The 27,012-nt window shown below is 53.1% G+C and overlaps 3 protein-coding genes across 5 annotated transcripts in view; all 3 read left to right on the forward strand.

The window, feature by feature from the left end:
• Positions 1–27,012, forward strand: part of LOC310660977 (uncharacterized protein) — a 776,342-nt gene that overhangs the window by 236,922 nt on the left and 512,408 nt on the right. The window lies entirely within an intron of this gene.
• On the forward strand, positions 652–11,536 carry REPIN1 (replication initiator 1). 2 transcript variants are annotated; one of them, XM_083405692.1, is made up of 5 exons: positions 844–1,050; positions 2,030–2,149; positions 2,498–2,624; positions 4,284–4,388; positions 7,784–11,536. In XM_083405692.1, exons 3-5 carry the CDS (start codon positions 2,591–2,593, stop codon positions 9,268–9,270), a joined length of 1,626 nt encoding a protein of 541 aa, XP_083261818.1. In that variant the 5' UTR covers positions 844–1,050; positions 2,030–2,149; positions 2,498–2,590; the 3' UTR covers positions 9,271–11,536. The 2 variants fall into 2 exon arrangements, with proteins under 2 accessions (XP_083261817.1, XP_083261818.1); XM_083405691.1 differs by lacking the exon at positions 2,030–2,149 and having other exon boundaries at positions 652–1,050.
• ZNF775 (zinc finger protein 775) lies at positions 14,491–20,761 on the forward strand. Its single transcript, XM_083406697.1, has 3 exons — positions 14,491–14,571; positions 16,683–16,776; positions 17,315–20,761. The coding sequence occupies exons 2-3, from the start codon at positions 16,695–16,697 to the stop codon at positions 18,991–18,993; spliced, it is 1,761 nt and encodes a 586-aa protein (XP_083262823.1). The 5' UTR covers positions 14,491–14,571; positions 16,683–16,694; the 3' UTR covers positions 18,994–20,761.

Below are 27,012 nucleotides of genomic sequence, written 5' to 3' on the forward strand. Positions count from 1 at the left end.
CTGGTGACGGGGGGCGGCCGCTGGGACCACATAACACTGGTCCTGAAAGACCCACATTGGCTCCCAGTATGTTTCTGAGCACAATTCAAAGTGTTGGAGTTGACCTTTAAAGCCCTAAACGGCCTCGCCCAGTAGACCTGAAGGAGCGTCTCCTCCCCCATCGTTCTACACGGACACTGAGGTCCAGCTCCGAGGGCCTTCTGGTGGTTCCCCCCCTGCGAGAAGCAAAGCTACCAGACAGAGGGCCTTCTTGGTAGTGGCACCCACCCTGTGGAACCCTTCAGATGTGAATAAGCAGCTATCCTATCTTTAAAAGACATCTGAAGGCAGCCCTGTTCAGGGAAGTTTTTAATATTTAACGCTGTACTGTTTTTAAGACTTGATTGGGAGCCGCCCAGAGTGGCTGGGGAAACTCAGCCAGATGGGCGGGGTATAAATAAATTATTATTATTATTATTATTATTATTATTATTATTATTATTATTATTATTATTAAATTTCCTTTTCTGCGTATACTGTGATGTTTTACTGTTGCTGTGGCCATTGGCTAATGCGAATAAAGTTTTCTCTCTCTCTCTGTGCATCTGGCTGCGCTGAGCAAGTCGAAGAAGCGGAGGCGGAGAAGGTTTTCTTTGCGCACGAAGCGGAGAAGGCTTTCCCTTGCGCCCAGGCGCAGGCGCGCCTCCGGGGAGTCCGCGCCGGCTCCCCATCCCTGGGATCCCCCCCCCCGCCCCCCCCGGCTCTTGCAGGCGAGGCTGCCATCTCCTCTGGCGGAGGAACTACACTTCCCAGCGTGCAGCGCCGGAGCGTAAATCTTCAAAGGCTAACAAAAGAGCAGCCGGCAAACCTGACAGGCGGAGGGCAGAGGCGGAGGAAGGAGGCGAGCCGGACCGGGGCGCGCACCGCAGCTGGCCTCTCCGCGCCCCCCCCCGCCCCGCCCTCCTCCCTGACAGCTGGGGGGCTTTTGGAGGGGGAGAAGGCGCGGCCCCCCTCCCGCCCCGGCGGCTGCCAAGGAAGCTCTGGAGGATGGCCGGAGGGAGCCTGGCTCAGGTAGGCCCTGGAGAGACCTCAGCATCTGGGGGGGGGGGGAGGCTGATCTCCCCCCCCCAACCTCACAACAAGGACCCTCCTGCAAAAGGGGCTGGGGGAGCGGGGGGGGGTGCAGGATCCGAATGCGCCTCCTCCTGCAGGGAGAATATCAAATTACAGCGAAAGGAAAGGCCCCCCCCTCTCCGTGCCTCTTGAGCCGCTGCCAGCCCCCACCCGCAGCTATTAAAGGCTGCTTTGGGGGTTCTTAAAAGGCACGCGAGGGGGGACCCCCACCCCCCAGACTTCCTGCTTTTCCTACGGAGGAAACACCCGCCTCAATGCGCTTTTGGCACCGGGAGCAGAGCTGAAAAGGACCCCCGAGCTGCGCTGCTCGGCCCCAGATTTAGGGTGCTCCGGAGAGGGGCGCAAATGCAGCCCCCGGGACCCCGATCTTCCCGTCAAACTTCACGGGTGATGGATGGATCCGCGTTCGGGTGAAAGGAGACCCAAGGGGGTCGTTCGGAAGCGGAGACCCCCTTATTTCTCACTCCCACCGTTCCAGGCTGGGAGGCTGCGCCCCGAAACCACGGATTTCATTTCCCTTCTGGGTAAAGATGGGAACCCCCCCCCCCATCGACCCACGCCACCATCTTCGAAGGAATCGGGTGCTTGACGGTGGCGTAACCTGCAGGCAGGCCAGGGCAGAGGAGGGAGCTGGGGAGAAGAGGCGGAGGGGTCTTCCTGGCATATTTCTCCCCCAAAATATCAGAAACTACCCCCCCCAAAGGTCAGAGTTAATTCCCCAAAGGCCAGTGCAGGTTCTGCTCGAATATTATTGTTGATGGTCTGAGAAAGGGCCACCACCAGAGGGGGAAAAATCAGCTGGGGAAATAGCAGAGAAATATTGGGAAAGACTTTGGAACCCTCCCCGCGCTGGGCACTGTGACAGGTGTGCCCCCCGCCCTGCAGCCACCACAGACACCTTTTGTTTGTCCACAAGGTCAAGGCGGTCCCGGGGGGCCACTTGCGTGCCACACAGCTGCCGGGGTGACGGGGACGGGGCTTTGTGGCAGAGCTACGCTTTCTATGCAGAAGGCTCCCTCCCCGGTGGCATCGCCAGGTAGGACTGGAAATGCCCACCCCCTGGCCCAAAACGCCCCCCCCAAAAGGGGGAGAGAGGCAGCGCTGAGCTTAGACGATGCCCCCTGGCTCCGTGCAGGAGAAGCGGCTCTGTGGCAGGACAGTTGCCCTGCATGCAGAACGCCCCAGACCCTGTCCCCAGGCAGGGCTAGGAAACCCGGTTCGCAGGCAGGCTGTCCTTGGGCGAGAAAGGGCCGCAATCGGTGGCCTCTGCGGCTCCCGGAATACGCAGTCCTTCCTCCAGGACAGGATTCGGTGGTGGCGGCGGTCTTCCCTAAACAGGGTCGGATTCTGCGGTGCTGAGAGAGGGGGCTTCTCCTCGTTGCAGGTGCCCGTGGCCTTTGAGGACGTGGTGGTCTATTTCTCGCGCGAGGAGTGGGCACAGCTGGCAGAATGGCAGAAGGAGCTGTACCAAGACGTAATGGCAGAGAATTACGAGCTGGTCTCCTCGCTGGGTAAACTTGACGTATATACTGGGGGGTTTTTTTGGGGGGGGGGTGGAGCTGGCCAGAGAGAGGGTGGTGGTGTTCAAATGGCCCAAAAGGAGAGTCAACATGAGGAAGGGAAAATGCCAGAGATAGAATCACAGAATTGTAGAGTTGGAAGGGACCCTCAGTGTCATCTAGTCCAACCCAATACAGTGCAGGAGTCCTGCCCACAGCCGGGCGCAAACTACCGACCTTAGACGTAGCAATTCCTGCTTTGAAAGGGGGTTGGACTAGATGACCCCTGAGGTCCCTTCCAATTCTATGACGTCCGGACAGAGAGAGCTGTTCGACGGGGGGACAGACTCCCAGGGAAGGGCAGCAGGCTCTGCTTTGTTGGAGGTTTTTAAGCAGAGGTTGGGGATTCTGAGACATGAGGACTTAGAACCTCTTGCTCATTTCAATAGGAAGGGCTGCAGCTCAGAAGATCCCAGCTTCCATCCTCTCGCCAGTTAGGGCTGAGAAGGCTCCTTGCCTGAAAGACCAGAGGAGCAGCTGCAAGCCAGTGCAGACAATACTGTGCTAGATGGGCCAGTGGGCCTGACTTTCTAGTTTAGGGAAAAGGTGAGGAAAAGCAGACGCGATAGAAGAGGGGTGAAGTTTTTCCTCCTCTCTCCTAAAGCCAGAACTCCGGGGCATCCAAGGGAGCTGAAGGTTGGGAGATTCAGGAGAGGTTTTCGAAGCCCTTCTTCACACAGCACAGAGTTAAACTATGGAACTCCCTGCCACAGGGATGGCCACCAAGCTAGATGGCTTGAAAAGGGGATTAGGCAAATTCATGGAGGAGGAGCGGGCGATGGAGTGGCCGCCGGGACCACATAACACCGGGCCTGAGAGATCTGCATTGGCTCCCAGTACGTTTCCGAGCACAATTCAAAGTGTTGGTGCTGAACTTGAAAGCCCTAAACGGCCTTGGTCCAGTATACCTGAAGGAGCATCTCCACCCCCATCGTTCAGCCCGGACACTGAGATCCAGTGCCAAGGGCCTTCTGGCGGTTCCGTTATTGTGAGAAGTGAGGTTACAGGGAACCAGGCAGAGGGCCTTCTCGGTGGTGGCGCCCGCCCTGTGGAAAGCCCTCAGATGTGAAGGAAATAAGCAGCTATCTTCTCTTTAAAAGACATCTGAAGAGCTATCTTCTCTTTAAAAGACACTTCTCTGTTTAGGGAAGTTTTTAATATTTAATGCTGTATTGTTTTTAATATTCAGTTGGAAGCCGCCCAGAGTGGCTGGGGAAAATCAGCCAGATGGGCAGGTATAAATAATAAATTATTATTCTATACCAGCCAGGATGGCTGCGCTCTGCCTTCACAGTAGGAGACAGAGATGCTTCCGAATTCCAGCTGGTGGGAAACCCCAGGAGGGGAGAATTGCTCTTCTGCTCCCGTCTGGCTGGAGGGTTTCTGGGAGGCCCTGATCCAGGAGGGGTCTTCTAATGGAGGTCTTATTACGATAGCAGAACCTCAATACCCAGGAGCAGTCTACCTCTGAATAACCAGATAATGGGGGAACAGCAGTTGGAGAACATTGCTGCCCTCAGGTCCTGCTTGGCCATTGTGGAGGGGGGGGGCTCTTTTATGTTCTTCTACCCCCCCCAACTAACCCCCCGCCTCTGCTTCTGTCCTTTGCAGAATGCCTGCTCTCTATCCCTGAACTGCTCTCCCGGCTGGTGCGGGGAGAGGCGCCCCACCCTGCTGCAGACCCCCCACCCTCTGCGGGAAACGCCGGCTCCCCAGGTAAGAGCATGAGACTCCTAATCTCAGGGTTGTGGGTTTGAGCCCCATGTTGGGCAAAAATAATTTTGCATTCCAGGGGGTTGGACTAGATGACCCTCGGGTCCCTTCCAACTCCACAGCACTAAGAATTCTAAGAAGGATGATTTTAAGAGTGGGGCAGGGAGGGCTCCAGCAAGGAATCAGGGCAGGCTGTCCCATTGCAGCTCAGGGAGTAGAGCCTGATATACATTATCGGGAATTTGTAAGATATAACGAAAGTTAATCTGCATAAAACTGCACCCCTCCGCAGCTGCCCAGTTGCCCCAAAGCAGGCATTGCAAAACTTGGCCCTCCAACTGTTTTCTTTTGTTTTTTCAAAATGTTTTATTAATTTTCCAAAAATTTTAAAACACACAAACAAACACACATCCTGTTTGAATCTTGGTAACATTATTAAGTGACTTCCTCAAATCCCCTTGGTTGAATTTCATTATGTATCATTTTAACAGTTTTCCAAAATCAATTTTCTCAAAAAATTAACTTAATCACTTAACTTCTTTCTTTCATTCTTTCTAATTTAGCTTTAAACATCTTAAATCCTATCCTTACATACTTAAATCCTAAGCCTATCTAGAATTTGCAAGCTTTTCCAATTAAGTTATCTTGACATATTTGGCTAAATAGTCTTTAAATTTCTTCCATTCTTCCTGGTACTCCTCCTCCTTCTGTTCGCGGACTCTTTCAGTCAGTCCAGATGTTTTGGGACTACAACTCCCATCATCCCTGACCACTGGTCCCGTTAGCTAGGAGTGATGGGAGTTGTAGTCCCAAAGCACCTGGAGGGCCGAGTTTGGGGGTGCCTGCCCTAAAGAAAGCACCGGCCCTAAACCTGAGAGAGGTGTATAAAGTTATGCACAGCATGAATAAAGGGGACAGAGAAGAGTTATTCTGCAGTCGTAGCAACACTTGGGGCAGGCAGTGCAAGCTGAATGCTGCAAGATTCAGGGCAAATCAAAAGAAATGACTTTTTTTCTACACTCAGCGCGTAGCTAAAATTTGACATTCACTCCCCACAAGATGTAATGACGGCACCCCCTTGGGTGGTTTTAAAAAAGAGGGTGGGATTAATTCATGGCGGAGAGGGTGATTGATGTCTCCTAGTAGCCCCAGGGGCCAAATATTGCTTCCGGAATAATGGTGGCTGCGATTCACAAGTGGGGAGGGCGTGGCTGTTCTGCTCAGGTCCGGTTTGTGAGTTTAAGGACATAAGAGGTGCCTGCAGGATCGAGCCAATGGCCCACCTAGTCCAGCCCCCTGTTCTCTGAGTGGACAACCAGATGCCTGCGGGGAACCATCAGGATTCGAACCCAGGAGCCGCTCTCCCCAGATGCGGAGGCAGAGCAGAGCCGTCCTGGCTAAGAGCCATCAATGGCCATGAATTTGTCTCACCCGCTTTTAAAACCACCAGGCTTGGCGGCCAGCCCTGCATCCTGTAGCAGCGAGTTCCGCAGATTAAAGCTGTGCTGTGTGAAGGAGGACTTTGTTTTATCTGTTTTGAGCACCTCATAGAATAATAGAACTGTCGATCTGGAAGAGAGACTGAGGGTTCTCTAGTCCTGTAAAGCAGCCATCTCAGCACATGGTTTCCCATCCAATTTGAAACCAGGCCAGAGCCTGCTTAGCTTTGCAAAAGTGCTGGCAGTTTTACTGCTGCACTGCTCCCCAGGGGCGTAGCCCAGGGGCAGCGAGGGGCAGCTGCCACCCCCAATCAATAAAAATCAATAAAAATCATAGCAAACTGAGGTTCTGTCCCCCTAACCAGGCTGAGAGCCTGCCCGTTCTCCCATCAGATGTCAAGGAAATAAACAACTATCTGACTTTCGGAAGACATCTGAAGGCAGCCCTGTTTAGGGAAGTTTTTAATGTTTTAGGTTTTAATGTGCTTTTCATTCTGTCAGGAGCCGCCCAGAGTGGCTGGGGAAACTCAGCCAGATGGGCGGGGTATAGATAATAAATTATTATTAATTAGTATTATAACAAAACTCCTAGCCACACCCATGCCAAACCCCCTGTGGCTTCCAGGGCATGGATCCCCTTGGGCCTGATCCACGTAAAGAACTCCCCTTCTCATCCCCTCCAACATTCCTACTCAATGTAGGGATGTCCTACTCAACAACAACAACAATATCATTATTTGTACCCCACCCATCTGCCTGGGTTGCGCAAGCCACTCTGGGCAGCTTCCAACACATATAAAAAAATAATAATGCATTAAACATTTAAAAACTTCCCTATACAGGGCTGCCTTAAAATGTCTTCTAAAAGCTGTATACTTCCTTATCTCCTTGGCTCGGGGGTCGGATAACTCCATACCCTCCAACATTTCTCCAATGAAAATAGGGACATCCGGCGCTGTGGTCTAAACCGCAGAGCCTCTTTTAAAATTTTTTTTATTGAATTTTACAAGAAAAGAAAAAGAAAGAGAAACAAAGAATAATACATAACACTGTAAAGACATTTATATACATGTTTTCCAAAATACAAACTAAAAAAAAAAAGACAAAAGATAAAGGAAAAGAAAAAAACCTTTTCATAACCAATAATATTACCAAATTCATGCGTCAAACATTACAATATATAAATCCTAGTTAAAATATTATAAAAGACTTCCACCGCGTTCACCGCACGTCTCTCAGTAATCTTGCTCGCCTTTGCTTCTGTTCTTCAATCATTTCGCTTCCTTGGGTTCTTTCATAATCAGTCAAATCTTTATGTTCTCTATATTTTTCACAAGGTTATTCTAAGCACAACCAAACTTTTGTATTTGAGCCCTGCTTGTATAAATATTCATTTAAGCATTCCCATTGTTTCTGAATTATAGTTTTGGATTTAATAAGGCATAAACCACAGAGCCTCTTGGGCTTGCCGATCAGAAGGTCGGCGGTTCGAATCCCTGCAACAGGGTGAGTTCCCGTTGCTCGGTCCCTGCTCCTGCCCACCTAGCAGTTCGAAAGCACGTCAAAGTGCAAGTAGATAAATAGGTACCGCTCCGGTGGAAAGGTAAACGGCGTTTCCGTGCGCTGCTCTGGTTCGCCAGAAGCGGCTTAGTCCTGCTGGCCACATGACCCGGAAGCTGTACGCCGGCTCCCTTGGCCAATAAAGCGAGATGAGCGCCGCAACCTCAGAGTCGTCCACAACTGGACCTAACGGTCAGGGGTCCCTTTACCCTTTCAGACAAAGCGGGACATTCTGGCATCAAATTTGAAACTCAGGAATGTCCCTGGAAAATAGGGGCACTTGGAGGGTGTGCCTTCTGCTTTTAGAGAAGACCAGGCGATGGAACAATGTAAGTGTCCCCTATGGAGGTGTCCAGATTAATGCCCATATTTCCCCTCTTTCCTGTTTCCTTCCTGCAGCTGACGTGATCGAGACGCAGCCCCAAAAGGCGCCGGACACCCCAGTGGCCTCCGAGGGACCCGGTCCAGACTCGGCAAAGACCCCCCGCCCTCGGGCCACCAAGAAGGGCCCCAAGAGAGGGGCGTCGCAGGCCACGCGGGGCCCCTCGGGGGCCGACCGGGCCCCTGCAGACCGGTCGAAGACCCCCAAGCGGGAGAAGCCTTTCAAGTGCCCCAAGTGCCAGCGCCGTTTCCTGGGCCGCCTGGCACTGACCGCCCACCGGCGCCTGCACATCCGCAAGTGGCCCCGGCCGGGCCCCCAGAGCGCGGGGAGGGCCCCCCAGGCGCCGGAGCTCGCCGTGCCCCAGGAAGGCCAGCCGGGTGCCAGCCCCAGCCCGTTCCCTTGCAGCCAGGGCGAGGGCACCCTGCCCTTCTGGCCGGAGATGGCTCTGCACCAGCAGTCTCCTCTGACGCACGGCTTCAACCCCTGGTCGCTGGGCTACGGCCCCCAGCCCTTGCCCGGCCACCAGGCGCCCGGCCTGCCCGGCAACGGGGAGTTCATCTGCGACCAGTGCGGCTGGAGCTTCCACGGCTGGGAGGAGCTGGTGACGCACCAGATGGCGCACATGGCGGCCGAGGGCATCGCCGGCTCCGTGCCCAAAGCGGGGGCCCTGGCGCAGCTGTCGGGCGACCGCCCTTACGCCTGCGCCCAGTGCGGCAAGAGCTTCCGCCACAAGCCCAACCTGCTGGCGCACCGGCAGGTGCACACGGGCGAGCGCCGCTACCAGTGCCAGGAGTGCGGCAAGTCCTTCGGCAGCAAGGCCTACCTGGCGTCGCACCAGCATATCCACACCGGCGAGAAGCCCTACGTGTGCGCCCAGTGCGGCAAGAGCTTCCGCCACAAGCCCAACCTCATCTCCCACCAGAAGATCCACACCAGGGAGCCCCTGCCGCCCAGCCACCCGCTGGACACCTTCGACGGAGGAGACGCCTTCCAGAACCCGCGCACCGCGGCGGACGCCCTCGGGCTGGACGCCTTCCGCCGGCCCCTGCCGCAGCCGCCGGTGCCGCTGGGGCCGACCGATGCCCGCCTGGCCTGTGCGCAGGGCGACACACCTCTGCCGCCGCTGCCCGGCGTGCTGCCTCCGCCTCCCGCAGCGATGGCCGAGCGCCCCTTTGTGTGTCCCGTCTGCGCCAAGCAGTTCCGCTGCAAGCCCTACCTGGTGGCCCACATCCGCATCCACACGGGCGAGAAGCCCTACGCCTGCAGCCGCTGCCCCAAGCGCTTCTCGCAGAAGTCCAACCTGGTGTCTCACGAGCGCCTGCACACGGGGGAGAAGCCCTACGCCTGCCCGCTCTGCCCCAGGGTCTTCAGCCAGGGCTCCAACATGCGCGCCCACCAGAGGAGCCACAGGAACGTGCCCGCCCCCGGAGAGACGGGCGTCAGCCTCCGACAGGGCTATGTGGTGAGGCAGATCCAGCCGCCCCCGCCGCCTCCGCCAAACTAGGCCTTTGGGGCCTGTTCCTCCATAGTTGGGCTGGCCGCTGCCTCTTGGCCCTCCGCCCTCCCTGCCTGCCTGCCTGGGAATCGTTCCTGCATTGCAGCGGGGTTGGGCTGGATGACCTCCGGGGTGCCCCTTCCAACACTACAGTTCTATGGTGCACCCGTGTTTCCATTTGGGGCGGTTCATGAACTGCAGCGGGGTTGGGCTGGATGACCCCTGGGGTGTCCCAACACTCCAGATCTACAGCACAACCACGTTTCCCTGCGGCCGCGTGAACTGGGCAAAGGCTGCTGTGCCTTTCCGTCCCTTGGGGAGTCTGCAGATTTCCCACCGGAAAGAGGTCCTCTCCTCTCGCTGCCCCCGCCCTGCTTCAACCTCAGAATTTTGCTTTGGCAAACTTTGCCCGTCCTGAGAAATCAAACAAGGCAGGAGGGACCCCCCCAGACTTTCGTTTCTGGAAAAAGAGTCGCCATCCCTAAGGCCTTTCCTGCTGTCCTGGAGAGGCTGCCGAGGAAATGCACTCTGCACATGTTTGGCGACACACTCTTCTTTCTGATGGAGAACGGAGCGTGTGGCTTAAAAGGGAGCAGGGGTCCCCGGTTCAGAGGTGGGGCGCAGGATTTGCAGCCTCGGTCCCCGCTATCTCCACTGAAATGGATCTGACTCTGGGGAGGGGGTGGAGCTCGGCTCTGTGGTCCCGGGGGCTGAGTTCGAATTGGAGGGCTTCCTTTGCTCGGTGTCTTCCGCAGGGGCAGTAAGCAGACTGAGATCGAGAGCGGAAGACTTGGGAACGTTAGAAGATAAGAGAAGCGTACTGGATCAAGCCAACGGCCCATCTAGCGCAGAATCCCGTTCTCACAGCGGCTGACCAGATGCCCCAAAGGGGAACCAGCAAGCGGAACCAGAGGGCAGCAACTTCCTCTAATTGTTGTCCCCCATTACAGTGGTACCTCGGGTTACAGACGCTTCAGGTTACAGACTCCGCTAACCCAGAAATATTACCTCGGGTTAAGAACTTTGCTTCAGGATGAGAACAGAAATTGCACAGCGGCAGCAGGAGGCCCCATTAGCTAAAGTGGTACCTCAGGTTAAGAACAGTTTCAGGTTAAGAACAGACCTCCGGAACAAATTAAGTACTTAACCCGAGGTACCACAGTATCTGGTTATGCAGAGATAGACTGCCCCTGGGCATGGAGGTTCCGCTGTCATAATAGACCTCCATAAGAAGCCCTCCTGCCGTTTCCGGCAGCGATGGCCACTAAATGCTTGGGGAGAGATTCACGGAGGAGGAGACGGAGCCCTCAGTGGAGGTGCAGCAGAACTATCCTGGCTCTCTCCTCCTCCTCCAAGAATTTGTCTAATCCCCTTTTAAAGCCATCTAGATTGGTGACCGTTGCTGTCTCCTGAGGGAGGGAGTTCCGCAGATTAACTACGAGAGTCAAGGGACTGCAGAGGCCCTGCAGCCAACAAAAGCCAGCCTGAGCTCTAAAAAGAAAATAAAAAATCCGGACCTTTGCTGCTTCTTTGCAGACGGACGGTTTCCGTGAACGGCAGAATTTGGGGCAGGGATGTGCCTGTGGACAGAGAGCGAGGGAGCGAGAAAACGGACTCTCATCCACAACTGACACAGCATGATAGATTTTTAAAATAATTAGAAGCAGGCCTGTCTTGTCGTGACTTTGGGGGAAATTCCGCGCAGAAGCAGGCAAGATTCTTTTGGTTTGGTTTTTCCCCTTTTAGGATTGCAGCTTAATTTTTTAGAAAATAAGCAGGTGGCTAGTCCTCATTGCTGGCGAGACACGATCCGAAGATGTGTGAGTCGTCTCTGCACAAGGTTCAAAATCCACGCGGAGGAGGAGCTGCCGGCCGGTCTTGCATGGTGACCTGTTCCTCTCGCCTGCCTTCCAATCCTGTTGTCCTACCTCTGTCCTCAAAGCCTCCTTCAACTTTTTACCTTCGGCTTCTGCAGCACCGCATGCAAATGGAGCAAGGGGGGAAACCTTCTCTGCATCTATTTGCTTAATTCGGCATTATTTATACCCAGGGCAGGCTATGGGATTGGGTCGTGTGTGTGTGCGTGTGTGCAAGACTTGTGGACAAGGAGACCACATCCTAAACTCCTAATGCTAACTTTAAGAAAATAATGCAAGGTAGTAACACTGCCCTTTCTAGGTGCCCTGTTTTAGACACAAGCCAATTTCATTTTCAAGCGGTTTCCTATTGTATACTCTTTTAAAACAAATAAAGCGGTAGATGTTAATTTTAAAAACACAGCTCCTTGCAGTGTGTCGACTGTGGCCACGTGGCCTCTCGCCTTCTTCCCAAAACCAGTTGAATTAAAACCACCTCGGGGGGCCTTGCAGATGCAATGGACTGCAATTCCCACCAGCTCCTTCCAGCGTGGTCAGATGTTGTGGAGCTGCTGGGAGTCCAGCAAACATCTGGACTACTGCAATGTGCTCTATGTGGGGCTACCTTTGAAGGTGACCCAGAAACTGCAACTAATCCAGAATGCGGCAGCTAGATTGGTGACTGAGTGGCTGCCAAGACCACATAACACTGGTCCTGAAAGACCTACATTGGCTCCCAGTACGTTTCTGAGCGCAATTCAAAGTGTTGGTGCTGACCTTGAAAGCCCTAAACAGTCTCGGTCCTGTATACCTGAAGGAGCATCTCCACCCCCGTCGTTCACCCTGGACACTGAGGTCCAGCACCTAGGGCCTTCTGGCGGTTCCCCCCCTGCGAGAAGCCAGGTTACAGGGAACCAGGCAGAGGGCCTTCTCGGTGGTGGCACCCGTCCTGTGGAACGCCCTCCCACCAGATGTCAAAGAGAACAACAACTATCTGACTTTTAGAAGACATCTGAAGGCAGCCCTGTTTAGGGAGGTTTTTAATGTGTGACATTTTAATCTATTTTTAATCTTTGCTGGAAGCCACCCAGAGTGGCTGGGGAGACCCAGCCAGATGGGCGGAGTAGAAATAATGATTTATTATTATTACCTCGGGGGGCCTTGCAGGTGCAATGGATTGCAATTCCCAAAAGCTCTTTCCAAGGTGTAGTTGTAGAGTCCAGCAACATCTGGAGGGCTGTAGGTTCCCCATCTCTGAATTAACGGGAATGCCCCCAAACCCACCATGGAAATGGCAGAAGGACCTCTTTTTAACAGGAGGAAATACAGCAATGAGGGGATGTGAGCTTCCAGGTTACACAGCATTCTTCATACAGATTCCCAATAACCTGGATCACTCCCGTGGGTCAAGTTTATCTGTACGGTGGCGCTAAAAGTCTGTGGACAGGCAACCTTCTTCCCAATACAGCGGTACCTTGGTTCTCAAACTTAGTCCGTTCCGGAAGTCCGTTCCAAAAACAAAGCGTTCCAAAACCAATGCGCGCTTTCCCATAGAAAGTAATGCAAAATGGATTAATCCGTTCCAGACTTTTAAAATAAGGTTACCAGATTTTTTTCAATGAATGCGGGGACACTTCTCAACTTCAATGGATTTTGCTAGGGACAGATTGGTAAATCCGGAGACTGTCCCCGGGAAACAGGCACGTCTGGTAACCTGATTTTAAAAACTACCCCTAAAACAGCAATTTAACATGATTTTTGCCATTGATTCATAAAATGAAAGCAATAAACACGGTACTGCAGTCACACAATCAATCAGTAGCTGAACTGGGTGTCACAAAAACAAAACAAGAAAGCCGCAAAAACAAAACCGCAAAATAAATAGCAAAATCAAACAGACCTCAGCGTAACACTCAAATCATCAGTAACTCTCAAAAAGGAGCACGTTCGGCTTCCGAAAAATGTTCACAAACTGGAACACTTACTTCCGGGTTTGCAGTGTTTGAGTTCCAAGTTGTTTGAGTACCAAGGCATTTGAGAACCAAGCTACCACTGTACGATAACTATTCTTCGCATTAATGCCAGCGTTCTTACGAAGCCCACAGTTGCCTTCCTGCTAAAGAATGCTGCGTAGCGCAGTGGTTGATTGTGAGAATACTTAGCACCGATGTTGTGTATGTCAGTGCCAGCCCACATATCTTCAACAGAAATCAGCCCGGACTACTTTGGAGTTTGCGGGTTCTCCATCCAGACATAATTATTACCATCATCGTTATTAATTTAATTATTTAATTAGACTACTGCCCTTCACCTGAAGATCCCAGGACAGTTCACATCAGGAAAATACAAAATGAGAATGCAGAATGCCCTCTTAGCCTCACCTAAGCAGATGGGAGCTGCCAGCTGAGAAAAGGTGATCTCTCCCAAGGCCCTGTGAGTCTGAGTTCATGGCAGAGGCAAGATCTGAGCAGGGGGCTTCCTGGGATGCAGACCCCTCACTCTTGAAGGTCTGACGGAAGGGAGTCCAGCCCCGTTGGTCCAGAAGGGCCCTAGCTCAGTGGCAGAGAACATCTGTTTGCGCGGCAGAAAGTCCCAGGTCCGGTCCCTGGGAGAGAGTCCTGCCTGGATCCCGGAGAGCTGCTGCCAGCCAGTGCAGACTCTATTGCTCTCCAGCCTCGAGTCCCCAGATGTGGTTGGAGTCAAACTCCCATTGCTCTGACCATTGGTCATGCTGGCTGAGGACGATGGGGATTTCAGTCCCACAACACCTGGGGCCCCAAGGTTCAAGGATGCAGGCGTACAGACAGCATTGTGGGGGTTTCTAAACAAAGGTCGGGGGCGCCTGTCAGGGATTCCTTAGTTGTGATTCCAGCATTGCAGCGAGTCGGACTAGATGACCCTTGGGGGTCCCAACTTCACAATTCTATTTTTGAAAGTTATTAAATATAATATTTAAAGTTATTAAAAGTTATTAAAAATAATAACATCTATCTATCTATCTATCTATCTATCTATCTATCTATCTATCTATCTATCTATCTATCTATCATCATCTATTACACCTTTTCTTTTCGCGATTGTGCTCCTTCTATTTAGTTTCACTTTCCGCTGGACGCGCAGGGGTTAAGCCTTGACCTGCGGAGGAGGGGGCGGAGCGAGCTGCACCAGCCACCTTCCTATTGGCCCACCCTTTCTCCAATGGCGCCGGCCCGGCTGTGCGCCGCAGCCAATCCCAGGCGCCGCCTCCTGCTCCCTGCGCGCCGGCGTCCTTTCTCTCTCGCTTCTGCCGTCTGCGCGAAGTCCCGCCCTGCGGAGGGATGAGATTGGCAGGCTCTGCGCCCAATCATTGCACCGGAGCTGCTTAAGGTGGCATTGCATTCTCTTGGCCAGTGCAAACAGAGGAGCCAGCTGGTTGCAGAAGGCGGGGATTGCCTTGCAGAGCCCAAGTCACCAGGTAGGAGCATTTTTTTGGGGGGCTGGCATTCTCAGCGCTGCAGATCCACTGGATCCCAGCAGGATCCCGGGATCTGTTGGGAGGGATCCAAGGAGAAACCCCCCGGAGCCTTTTGCTGGCTGCCTGGAGGGAGCCTGCCATGCCCAGGCGCGCAGCCGAGCCAAGCGGGTCCTCTCGGCCTTTGGCTCCCGGGTCCTCCGGCGACTTCCTTTGGTTGGGGCATTTGCAGATTCGCAGCAGCTGCCAGATCCAGGAGGGGCAGCCTCCTCTCCGGGCTCAGCTGGCACCGATGAGTGTGGGCTGCCTGCCTGTGCAGGAGGCGGAGGAGGTCGTGCCCAGCTGGCAGCAGCCTACAGAGTCAGACCGTATGGGTCCTCCTAGCTCAGGGCCGCCTCCTCTGACCCGCAGCATTTCAGGCAGGGGAGTCTACACCCCACCCAAACCTGGACACACTACAGGAATTCGAACTCAGAACCTTTTGCATGCTAAGCAACCGCTACCACCAACCTTCCCTAATAAGAATATATCAATCTTTATTACGGTCCAGAGACCCAAAAATAAAATAAAATAAAATAAAATAAAATAAGGGCTGATTTCCTTCAGAATGGAGAGGTTTGATCTTCTTGCAGTCCATGGGACTCTCAAGAGTCTCCTCCAGCACCAGAATTCAAAAGCATCCATTCTTTGGCAATCAGCCTTCTTTATGGTCCAGCTCTCACTTCCACACATCACTACTGGGAAAACCATGGCTTTAACTATACGGACCTTTGTCGGCAAGGTGATGTCTCTGCTTTTTAAGATGCTGTCTAGGTTTGTCATTACTTTTCTCCCAAGAAGCAGGCGTCTCTTAATTTCGTGGCTGCTGTCACCATCTGCAGTGATCATGGAGCCCAAGAAAGTAAAATCTCTCACTGCCTCCATTTCTTCCCCTTCTATTTGCCAGGAGGTGATGGGACCAGTGGCCATGATCTTCGTTTTTTTGATGTTACTTATTCCAAATTTCTTGAGAGATTTGTGGAAGAGGAAATGCATTTTCCTTCCTTCCTTCCTTCCTTCCTTCCTTCCTTCCTTCCTTCCTTCCGTTAAATCCCACCAAACAGAGACAAAAGAGGTTATCTTTGTTTTGCCTTTCAAAAAAAATAGGTGTACCACCAGGTAAGTTTTTCATGTAATGCAATTTTCCATATCATATTCCACCATTAATGAGTTGTTGAAATCAGGACATTCTTCCCATCTTTGGATAATCAAGAGACTCCTGTTCCTTTAACATTAGGATCATAAAGAAAGGAACTGAAACTAAAACTGCCAATATAGTAATTCTGTTAAACATATCTACGGTGTGGCTGCATTGGGAGCACTGGGTTCGGTTCTGGTTGCCTCGCCTCAAAAATGATGTTATAGAGTTGGGAAAGTGTTCAGGAAAGGGCAGAGAAATAGATTGAGGGGATGGAGCGACTCTCCGGTGAGGAAAGGGCGCAGCATTTGGTTTGAGTTTAGAGAAAAGGTGAGGAAGAGTCGACATACTAGAAGTTTGTAAAATTACTCCTGTCAAGGAGAAGGTGGATAGAGAAAAGAGAGGGGGAAGGATGTCAATTTTTGAAATGTATAAATTTGAAAAGTATAAATAAAAAACTAAAAAAGAGAGGAAAGTTGTTCTCCCTCTCTCATAACATTCGTGGACATGCAATGGAGCTGAATGTTGGAAGATTCAGAACATAGAAAAGGAAGGACTTATTCATGCAGTGCATCGTTAAACTGTGGAACTCCCTGCCACAGGAGGCAATGATGGCCACCAGCCTGGATAGCTTTAAAAGAGGATTGGACAAGTTCATGGGGGAGAATTTGCTATGAGAGCTGATGTGGTCCATCCAAGGAACAGGCCTATATTTACCGTCCTCTTCCTCATTGTACTTTGCCACTCCGGTTCTTTGTGGCGTTCTGGGTTTCAGAGCCCAGCATCCTGGACCTCCTGGGGGAGGACGGTTGCTGGCTGATTTCTCCCTTGAAATCCTCCTTGGCTTATGATGTTCTGCGGTTGCTTCTCCCGACTGCGCAGGAGACGGTGGGCTGCCTCTTCCTCCCAAATTAATGGCTGTTCCTGCATTTTCCAGGCTTCTCAGAGGATGGAGGAGAGGAGAGAGAATGGTGGCCTCCTGCGTAAGAGAGATTCTGGAGAAAACGAAGCGTCCCGGAACATCAGCTCAGGTTTGTGGTGTCCTCCGAGATGTGGGGAGCCCCCATGCCCATTGGGGAGGCAAGTTACCCATTTTAATTGGGGTCACGCTCCCTCTGAAGGAGCAAGTGCATAGCTTGGAGGTTCTCCAGGTACACCTCTGTCTCTAGAAACCCAAGTACTGTTTTGGGGGGACAGGGGGCAGGCGGGTGTGGAGGACTCCCTGGTCCTGAATGGGGTAACTGTGCCCCTGAAGGACCAGGTGCGCAGCCTGGGAGTCATTCTGGACTCACAGCTGTCCATGGAGGCGCAGGTCAATTCTGTGTCCAGGGCAGCTGTCTACCAGGTCCATCTGGTACGCAGGCTGAGACCCTCCCTGCCTGCAGACTCTGGCCAGAGTGGTGCATGCTCTGGTTATCTCCCGCTTGGACTACTGCAATGCGCTCTACGTGGGGCTACCTTTGAAGGTGACCTGGAAACTACAACTACCTTTTTATTTTACAGTATTTTTATTCCTTTGAAAGGACAACCACCAACCTCAGGCTCTGTTATTTCCCTTTTGTCTTCCAGAAGTCCTCTGCACGACCAGATATATGGAAGAGGGAAGTTGCCCAGAAGAAGAGGCCAAGAAACCAAACGGAACCAGCAACAGGAAGCGGGCAGTGAAAGGCGCCATTTTCCAGTGCGCCAGCTGGAGAAGGAGTTTCCCTCGACTGGCCGTGAGGAACCAGAAGATGCCCCCAGCGGAGGAGGAGGAGGAAGAAGACGACCCCAACTCCGGAGGAAGCAAGGGCTTGCGCACCTATGGCGCAGGAAGGGCGGACTTGGCGGGTGAAGAGCTGCGCAGCGCCGTCCGAGTTGGGGAGGGCAAAGCGACCCAGAGAACGGGCGCCGCGGAGGGAGACTTCACCTGCGGGGAGTGTGGGAAAGGCTTTGCCTGGCGGTCATCGCTGAACACCCACCAGCGCACCCACACCGGGGAGAAGCCCTTCGGGTGCCAGGTGTGCGGGAGGCGCTTCAGCCAGAGGCCCAACCTGTTGTGCCACCTGTGCCACCACACCGGGGAGCGGCCCTTCCAGTGCGCCAGGTGCGAGCGCCGCTTCTGCCAGAAGCAGCACCTGGCCAAGCACCAGCGGACCCACTTCTGGGCGCGGCCGGGCCCAAGCGCCTGCCCCGAGTGCCAGCGGAGCTTCAGCAACAAGGCGGTTCTGCGCCTCCACCGCCGGGTCCATGCCCGCCAGCGCCGGCTGGTTTTCCAGGAGCTGAAGGAGGCCTACCGGGAGACGGTGGCGAGGCAGCGGGAGGAGGTGCGGGCCAGCCTGGGCTGGGCAGCAGCACGGCCCACGGGGCGGCGTCGGGGGGTGAAGAAGTTCATCTGCAGCGAGTGTGGCAAAGGCTTCACCTGGTGGTCGTCGCTGAGCATCCACCAGCGCATCCACACAGGCGAGAAGCCCTTCCCGTGTGCCCAGTGCGGGAAGAGCTTCACCCAGAAGCCCAACCTCCTGCGCCACCTCCGGTACCACAGTGGCGAGAGGCCTCACGCCTGCGCCCAGTGTGGAAAAGGCTTCACCCAAAAGCAGCACCTGCTCAAGCACCAGCGGACCCACGCGGCAGAGAAGGGTTTCCAGTGCCACGCCTGCGGGCAGACCTTCCCCACCAAGGGGAGCCTCACGGGGCACCAGAGGGCCGGCCACGCGGGATCCGAGGCCCTGGCGGAGCGGGGCGCAGGGCGCTTCGCTCTGGGACACCCGGAGAGCTTGGAGGCGGTGGTGGAATCGCTGGTGGCCGGCGGGCAGGGACTTTTCCGGCCCGCTGAGGTCTCTGGGCCGCAGGGCGATGACGGGCAGCCGGTCCTGATCGTCGAGCCGGGGACTCGGCCGCTGGCTCTCTCGCAGACGAAGAAGGGGGTCTTCTGGAAGCCTGAGCTCCCCAAGCCCCCCGCCCCGGAACAGAAGCAGTACATCTGCAACGAGTGCGGGAAAGGCTTCGTGTCGTGGTCGGCTCTCACCATCCACCGCCGGATCCACACCGGCGAGAGGCCTTACCAGTGCGGCGAGTGCGGGAAGCGCTTCAGCCAGAAGCCCAACCTGGTCCGGCACCAGCGCTACCACACGGGGGAGAAGCCCTACCCCTGCGCCGAGTGCGGGAAGCGCTTCGTCCAAAAGCACCACCTCACCAAGCACCAGCGGGTGCACAGGAAGGGCGCCCCGCAAGGGCCAGCACCCGCTCTGAAGGTGGAGGCGCGATAGGGACCGCCGGCTCGGGGGGGGGGGATCGTTGCCAAAACTTGCTTTTCTTGCAGGCCAGGACAAAGAGTGTGTGTTTGTTTGTGTGTGTCCCGTCTGTCCATCCGTCCGTCTGTTCTGCTCAACTGTAATCTCCTCCTTTGCGTTTGTGCTTTGCAAGAGTGGGATCTTGCTGCGGGATCTGCTGCACCAGTGCTGCACCACAGGGGTCAGCAAACCTTATCAGCAGGGGGCCGGTCCACCGTCCCTCAGACCTTGTGGGGGGCCGGATTATATTTGGGGGGGGGGGATGAACAAATTCCTATGCCTCACAAATAACCCAGAGATGCATTTTGAATAAAAGCACACATTCTCCTCTTGTGAAAACACCAGGCAGGCCCCACAAATAACCTAGAGATGCATTTTAAATAAAAGGACACATTCTATGAATGTAAAAACAAACTGATTCCCGGACCATCCGCGGGCCGGATTGAGAAGGCGATTGGGCCTGATCTGGCCCCTGGACCTGAGTTTGCCTACCCATGCTGTGTTGGGATACCAAGTCTGGGTAAAGGGCAACAACATGGACTCAGCTGCTGCTCTTTTGCAAGTTTCCCCACCCCAGACTTGGTTCAAGAGCATGTCCTTTGCATAGGGGCTCCCAAATAGTAGTCACAACATTAAGCAGCCTGGGAGTCGTCCGGAAGATTTGGACTACAACTCCCATCAGCTTCCAGGTGTGTTGAGCTGTGCCAGTTAATGGGAGTTGTACTCCCACACATCTGGAGGGTGGCCATTCGTGGTTGGCGCAGAGGAGAAGCGTTGTATGAGGATGGGCAGGGCCTTCCTGGTGTTGGGCCCTGACGGGACCTCAGGGGTTGCCCTGTGTGCCTGATGCAGAATGGAAATGGTATTGCTCAGTGTCCTTTGCTGGGTGGTCGGAACAGGTCAAAAGAAGTTTCCTGGCTGATGTGTGAGGTGTGAACTTGTTTCCTGGTGAGCTTGTCCGCATATCCCTGAACTTACCTGAAGTATGGAGGGGACAGCCGCCTCAGGCCAGGCACCAGGGCACTGCATGTGACCAATCAGGGCACCACGTGTGACCAACCATGTTGAATATAGCTCACCAGGGGCTGGGCAACCTCTTCTTTTCCGTTTTTCTGCCACTGTGAAAACAAGGAGGTGGTTGAATGTGTTGTGATCCATTATGGCTGGGCTACATCCAGCCTTCAGCAACCTGGTGCCCTCCGAGGTATCTTGGACTACAACTCCCACCAGCTCCCAGCCAGCACAGCATGATGGGAGTTGTAGTCCAAAGCATTTAGTAGGGAACCAAGCGGGGAAAGACAGCCAGGCTGTTAAAAGTTCCTTTTTAAAACTTGCCTCTTGCATCCTTTCCGCATCCAGCAAAAGTTTGGAGTTGGCTTATGACCTGGCATTCCTAGTTTCTAACAGACTCCAAACTTTGCCCGGCTCCTCTCATCGCCGACCCCACGGAGACCCCCTTCCAGAAGGTTTCTTCCGAACCTTAGGGCAGAGTCTTCGGTGCCCATCGAGCGTTAAATCTCAAACGATTGGAAAGAAATCTTAACAACGCGCTCATTTCAGACCCACAGAGAGGACCAACGTTCTTCCAAAGGGCAGATCCACTCCTGCTCATTCAGACATAACCCCTTCATTCTGTCATGTGTGAATCGTTGCCTCAAGTGCATTTACCGCAGGGAGACGGTCGGTCACTTGAGAGCCTTTCCTTGGTGGGGTGGAGATTCCATTAAAACATCTGTGAAATGTGCCTCTGTTTCTCTTGCTGCTCTTATGTGCCCCCCCCCCGATCTCTGAGAGCTGAGAGACCCCCGGGGTTCCGGGCCCAAGGTCCAGTTGCCTTGGAAGGTCAGCGGAGACAGCGATGTCTTTAGGGCATATGGTTTTATTTACACATATATACCTGAGGTGATCTTGCTTCTTTGTTAGTCGCGGGTGTGCCAGATTACACCTCCCAGCATCATTTAGCAGCGAGGTTAGACTTTGCAGAGGGTTAGACTAGATGCCCCTTGGGGGTCTCTTCCAACTGCCATTCTATGATGCCGCCCCTATGCTTGCCGAGGCTGGTGGGAATTGTAGTCCAGCGGTGACTGGAGGGCCCAAGGCTCCACGCTCTTGCTTTGCGAAGCAGGGAAAGTGGAGCACATTTTAAAAAACATCTGAAGGCAGCCCTGTTTAGGGACGTTTTTAATGTTTGATGATTTATTGCTTATTATTATTATTATTATTATTATTATTATTATTCTGTTGGGAGCCGCCCAGAGTGGCTGGGGAAACCCAGCCAGATGGGGAGGGGTATAAGTAAATAATCATCATGATCATCATAGAATCATAGAAGAGTTGGAAGAGACCACAAGGGCCATGGAGTCCAACCCCCTGCCAAGCAGGAAACACCATCAGAGCACTCCTGACATATGGTTGTCAAGCCTCTGCTTAAAGACCTCCAAAGAAGGAGACTCCACCACACTCCTTGGCAGCAAATTCCACTGCCGAACAGCTCTTGCTGTCAGGAAGTTCTTCCTAATGTTTAGGTGGAATCTTCTTTCTTGTCGTTTGGATCCATTGCTCCGTGTCTGATCATCATAATCATCATCATCATCTACACCTTCCCAGAGGTCTTCCATCTCATCTATAATCCCTTGTCATTTGGGCCCCTTCAAGCTGCATAGACCAAAAAAACCACCTTCATTTTCCTTTTCAAACAACCTCTGAGGTCTCCCTGACTGTGGGCGACTGTGCGGAGACACGGCTTGGGCCAGCATGCAAGGACGATGGTCTAGATTCTCCCCCTGATTGGCTTGTCCAAAGGCCCGCAGGCGTGGTATTGGGGCACACCCCGTTCTCCCGCCTTCTATGTTCATGGCCGCCACTTCCTGGACCAGATCCGCAAGGGTGGGGCATCTGTTGCCCGCTGACGCCGGAGAGTGGCTGGGGAGGCCACGGGCAAGACTGCCGTTTAGGATCCACGTTAATAAGACTAGATCTGGGTTTCCCAAACGTGGGTCTCCGGCTGTTTTGGGACTACAGTTCCCATCGTCCCTGACCCACTTTGCCCTGCTAGCTAGGGATGGTGGGAGTTGTAGTCCCAAAACAGCCAGGGACCCAAGTTTGGGAAACCGTGGACTAGATTCAGGATCGATGAGCTGAGCCGGACCCTTGGCTTTCTAGGGCCACATGTGCACTATTCAATCTAGACTGACTGATTGATTGATTATTGCATTTATAGGCCACCGTTTTTCTCCAAGGAACTCAACATGGTCCACATTGTTCTCCCTGTCCTCATTCAACCACCACCTCAACAATCCTGCAAGGGAGGCCAGAGGTTGAGAGGCAGTGGCTGGCCCCTAAGGCCACACCCAGCGAGCTTTCTGGCCAAGTAGGGATTCGAACTCGGGTCTCTCCCAGGTCACAGCCTGGCACTCTAGCCACTACACCACCCTGCCTCTCAAATAGACACTTATTTACTGAACAAAATGAAAAACCTGCCTCTTTGGAGTAAAACCCTGAAAGCAGTTAGCGGGCAGGTGGCCGGGGCGGGGGGAGGGAAGAGAGAAACATTTAAATTATCGGCAAAACATTTTTGAAGTAAGTGATTGAGATGATTGCAATCAACTGGAAGACCAGGCATAGGGAAACTTGGTTTTAGGACTACAGTTCCCATCATCCCTGACCACTGGTCCTGTTAGCTGGGGATGATGGGAGTTGTAGTTCCAAAACATCTGGAGGGCCGAGTTTGGCCATGCCTGTGTAAGACAAAGAGGGTTTTTTAAAAAGAAAAATGTCAAGAGGTAGTAAACCCTGCCTGCAGGCATACACGCTAAGCCCTGTCTGTGGTGCCCACCCCCTGTACCCCAAATGATGAGACCAGAGACCAGAGTATGGGGTTCAAATTGGCCACAACTTTATTGAATTTCAGAAGTGGGAAACTTGGCACAGGCCTTGGCAGGCAACCCTCTCAGCCCGCTTGGCTGAGGATATGCAGGCAGATGAGGTCCAGTGAGAGGGGACTGCAAAGCGCAAACTTACACAGCCTGCCCTTCTACCGACTTCGTCCCAGGAGTTTGACCTACATGACGCCGCTCTAGGGCCAGGGACGCCCGGTTTTTGCCCTTTAACGGGCCCTGTAAGCGCCGCTGCATGGGGAGGGAGCATGAATGCATCCCCCCCAACTTGATGTCAGACTAAGGGATACCTTGCCAAGGCCTAAAACCACCAAAGTTGTGACGAAATCACTACGGGGAAGATGAAACCTGCCAACGCAGGGAAAATTCCTTCCCGTTTCTGAATACAGCAACCATCTTACGACCGCAGCAGCGCCTGCTGATCTGGAATGCAAAATATTAGCCTGTAAGGAAAGAATCATTAACTTGAAGACTGTGGACCTAGGATGAAACTATGGAGGCAAGAAATTACTAATTGGAGGGAGGCTGGGTGGGTGAACCTGGAAGGAAGAACAGCAAAAGAGGCTTGGCCAACGGAGTCAGCCTCTTTTCTTTGGCCTTAGGCCCACCCCTGCCAGCTGTCCATTGTCCTCCCTGGCCAAGGGCGGGTCAAAGGCCGGCCTAAGCAGGTGGGTGGCACCTGCCCAGGTGAGCCCCGCCCTGTGCCGCAAACCCCGCCCACCTGTGGGGAAGGGCGGATAATAATTTCTGCAGGTAGTCTTTCAAAACCTGCATTGGATATGCTAATGGATGGCCATCCTTCTCATATTTTAATAAGACCTCATTGATAAATGAGCTTTATAAATCTGTGTGAAGAGCTCTGGGTGTTTGCTCTGGCCTGGAAGGCAAATTACAAATTCTGAGCGTAAATCGGTTTGCAAGGCAAGTCGGCTCCGCCTGAAAGCTGCCGCTGCAGTCCCTGGGTCCCCGGAGGATGAGGGATCCAGGCCCCACGAAATGGAGGAAGGTGAGCAGGAGGCGGAAGAGGAGGAATCACCTGGTGGGGTATCAGATCCTTTGCCCTGGGGGATTCCCAGCATAGGAGAGAGTCCTGGAGGCGGACAAATAACCCTCCAGGAGGTAACCTGGCCAGAAAGATGGCTGTGCTGGGCCCTCCACCCTCAGGGGCAGCAAACGCTTCTGGGTACCAGTTTCTGGAAGCCACAGGTGGGGAGAGATGCTCCACCCTGTGGATCTTATTTACAGGTTTCCTGTAATGGGCACCTGGTCAGTCACTGTGAAAAGAGGATGCTGGACTCAACAGGCCATTCATCCAAGAAGTTCTTCATAGAATCGTAGAGTTGGAAGGGACCCCCAGGGTCATCCAGTCCAACCCTCTTCAAAGCAGGATTATACAGCTGCCCCATATGGGGATCAAACCGGCAACGTTGGCCTTCTCAGCACAGCGCTCCAAGCAACGGAGCTCTCAGGCTCAAGTCTCACATTCTTATGGGCTGAAGGGTAAGGCCAGCACTGCTTCTCTGAGTGGGAGTGGGCCCCACGGCAGGGGCAGGGGCAATGGGCAATGGGTGCCAGGGAAGACCCCACTGGCTCCTTCCTGACCTGGCCAGTGTGGTGTAGTGGTTAAGAGTGGTAGCCTCGTAATCTGGAGAACCGGGTTCGCGTCTCCGCTCCTCCACATGCAGCTGCTGGGTGACCTTGGGCCAGTCACACTTCTCTGAAGTCTCTCAGCCCCACTCACCTCACAGAGTGTTTGTTGTGGGGGAGGAAGGGAAAGGAGAATGTTAGCCGCTTTGAGACTCCTTAAAGGGAGTGAAAGGCGGGATATCAAATCCAAACTCTTCTTCTTCTTCTTCTTCTGTAATGGCTTTAGGAGAAGGGCGTGGCTCAGGGAAGGAGCATCGGCAGTTCCCGGCTTCCTCTCTCTCTCTCTCTTTTTATTTTTATTTTTATTGATACAGCAAGAAAAGAAGAAAGAGAAAACAAATACCATATTACACACAGGAATAACCATAGACACATAATTTTCTTAACAAACGATAAAACATAAATTGGTCTTAACACTAAAGACCCAACCTTCCGTCTATTCCATATTTTGATTTCATATTACTTATTGCCAATACACACTTCTATCATAATTAAACTTTTTCTCAATATGTCTTAATTCTTATATCTACCTTGCAACTGTTCCTCGAATGCTGCAACAGAGTTTAAACTACTATATTTATGTTTCAAATATTCTTTGAAAACCTTCGACCCCCAGTGGCATCTCCCTTGAAGTCCAGTCATGGTCGGAGGTACAAAAGGAGGCTGGCTGGCAACCCAGGAAGCAGGGCCAAGCTGTTGATCTTTATTGGTCTCCTGCAACAGAAGAAGCTGTTTTATTTTTATGCTTTTTAAATATGAAGCCGCTGGGGTTTGGGTTGGGTGTTCATCAGTACGCGAATGATACCCAGCTCTACCTCTCTTTCAAATCAGAACCAGTGAAGGCGGTGAAGGTCCTGTGTGAGTGCCTGGAGGCGGTTGGAGGATGGATGGCGGCTAACAGATTGAGGTTGAATCCTGACAAGACGGAAGTCCTGTTTTGGGGGGGACAGGGGGCAGGCAGGTAGGGGGGGACTGCCTGGTCCTGAATGGGGTAACTGTGCCCCTGAAGGACCAGGTGCGCAGCCTGGGAGTCATTTTGGACTCACAGCTGTCCGTGGAGGCACAGGTCAAATCCGTGTCCAGGGCAGCTGTCTACCAGCTCCATCTGGTACGCAGGCTGAGACCCTCCCTGCCCGCAGACTGTCTCGCCAGAGTGGTGCATGCTCTGGTTATCTCCCGCTTGGACTACTGCAATGCGCTCTACGTGGGGCTACCTTTGAAGGTGACCCGGAAACTACAACTAATCCAGAATGCGGTAGCTAGACTTGATACTGGAACCAGGCAGAGGGCCTTCTCAGTGGTGGCTCCCACCCTGTGGAACGCCCTCCCATCAGATGTCAAAGAAATAAACAACTGATTTTTGGAAGACATCTGAAGGCAGCCCTGTTTAGGGAAGCTTTTAATGTTTGATTCTATTTTTAATATTCTGCTGGGAACCGCCCAGATGGGCGGAGTATAAGTAAATAATAATAATAATAATAATAATAATAATAATAATAATAATAATAATTATTATTTATTTCTGCCTTGCAGTGGGTTGGTCTAGATGACCTTCGGGGATCCCTTCCAACTCTTCGATTCTATGATCCTCACCACAATCTTCCATTCAGCTCCATTGGATGTGCATGAGCTCTAGTGTAATGAGAAAGGGAGAGAAACCTTTTCTTGTTTCTCCACCCCGTGCCTCATTTTTTAAACTCCCGAAATGTTTCAGCCTTTCTTCATTGGGGAGTTGCTCCTTATTCCTCTGACTTGCCCTTTCCTGCACATTTTTAATCTCCACCGTTTATTTTCGCCCGCAAGTGTGTTTCCAGGCCAGATCTCCTGTTGCCACAAGGCCAGGCAGGCTCAGGCAGTGCCTTCCTTGCCTTCCTCTTTCCCACGGCTGGGGGGGGGCGCGTTCGGGAGCCGTATCCCAAAACTGCTGAAGGGCAACAGGTTGGCCAACGCTGCCTCCGTGAGAATCCTAATTAGTAGGGAATTAAGAAAACCTTGTGAAATATTGGCGGCCGGTCTCTTGGGAACAACTCACATCAACGCAGCTGCCAACCTGAGCAGCACGAAAAAGGACTTGGACCAATGCATGAAGCCCAATGAGGCTGGGGCATAGTTCAACTGCGGAACTCCCTCCCACAGTATTAGGCAAATTCATGGAGGAGGAGAGGGCTGCCAATGGCTACTCGCTACGATGGCTCTACCCTGCTTCCACGGTTGGAGGCATCAGTGCTTTTGAATCGCAGTTTTGCTGGAAACCACGGGAAGGGGAGAGTGTTGCTCTTGCGCTCTAACCCTGCCGCAGGTTTCGCACGGGCATCTGGTTGGCCACTGTGAGAACAGGATGTTGGACAAGATGGTCCCATTGGCCTGATCCTGCAGGCTCTCCTTACACACCAATCTCTGAATGGTGGAAGATCCCAAGGCTTCCATGCACTCCCCCAGGGTTTGTGTTTCC

This window comes from Podarcis tiliguerta (genome assembly GCF_965153285.1).
Source record: "Podarcis tiliguerta genome assembly, chromosome: 12".
Lineage (NCBI taxonomy): Eukaryota > Metazoa > Chordata > Lepidosauria > Squamata > Lacertidae > Podarcis > Podarcis tiliguerta.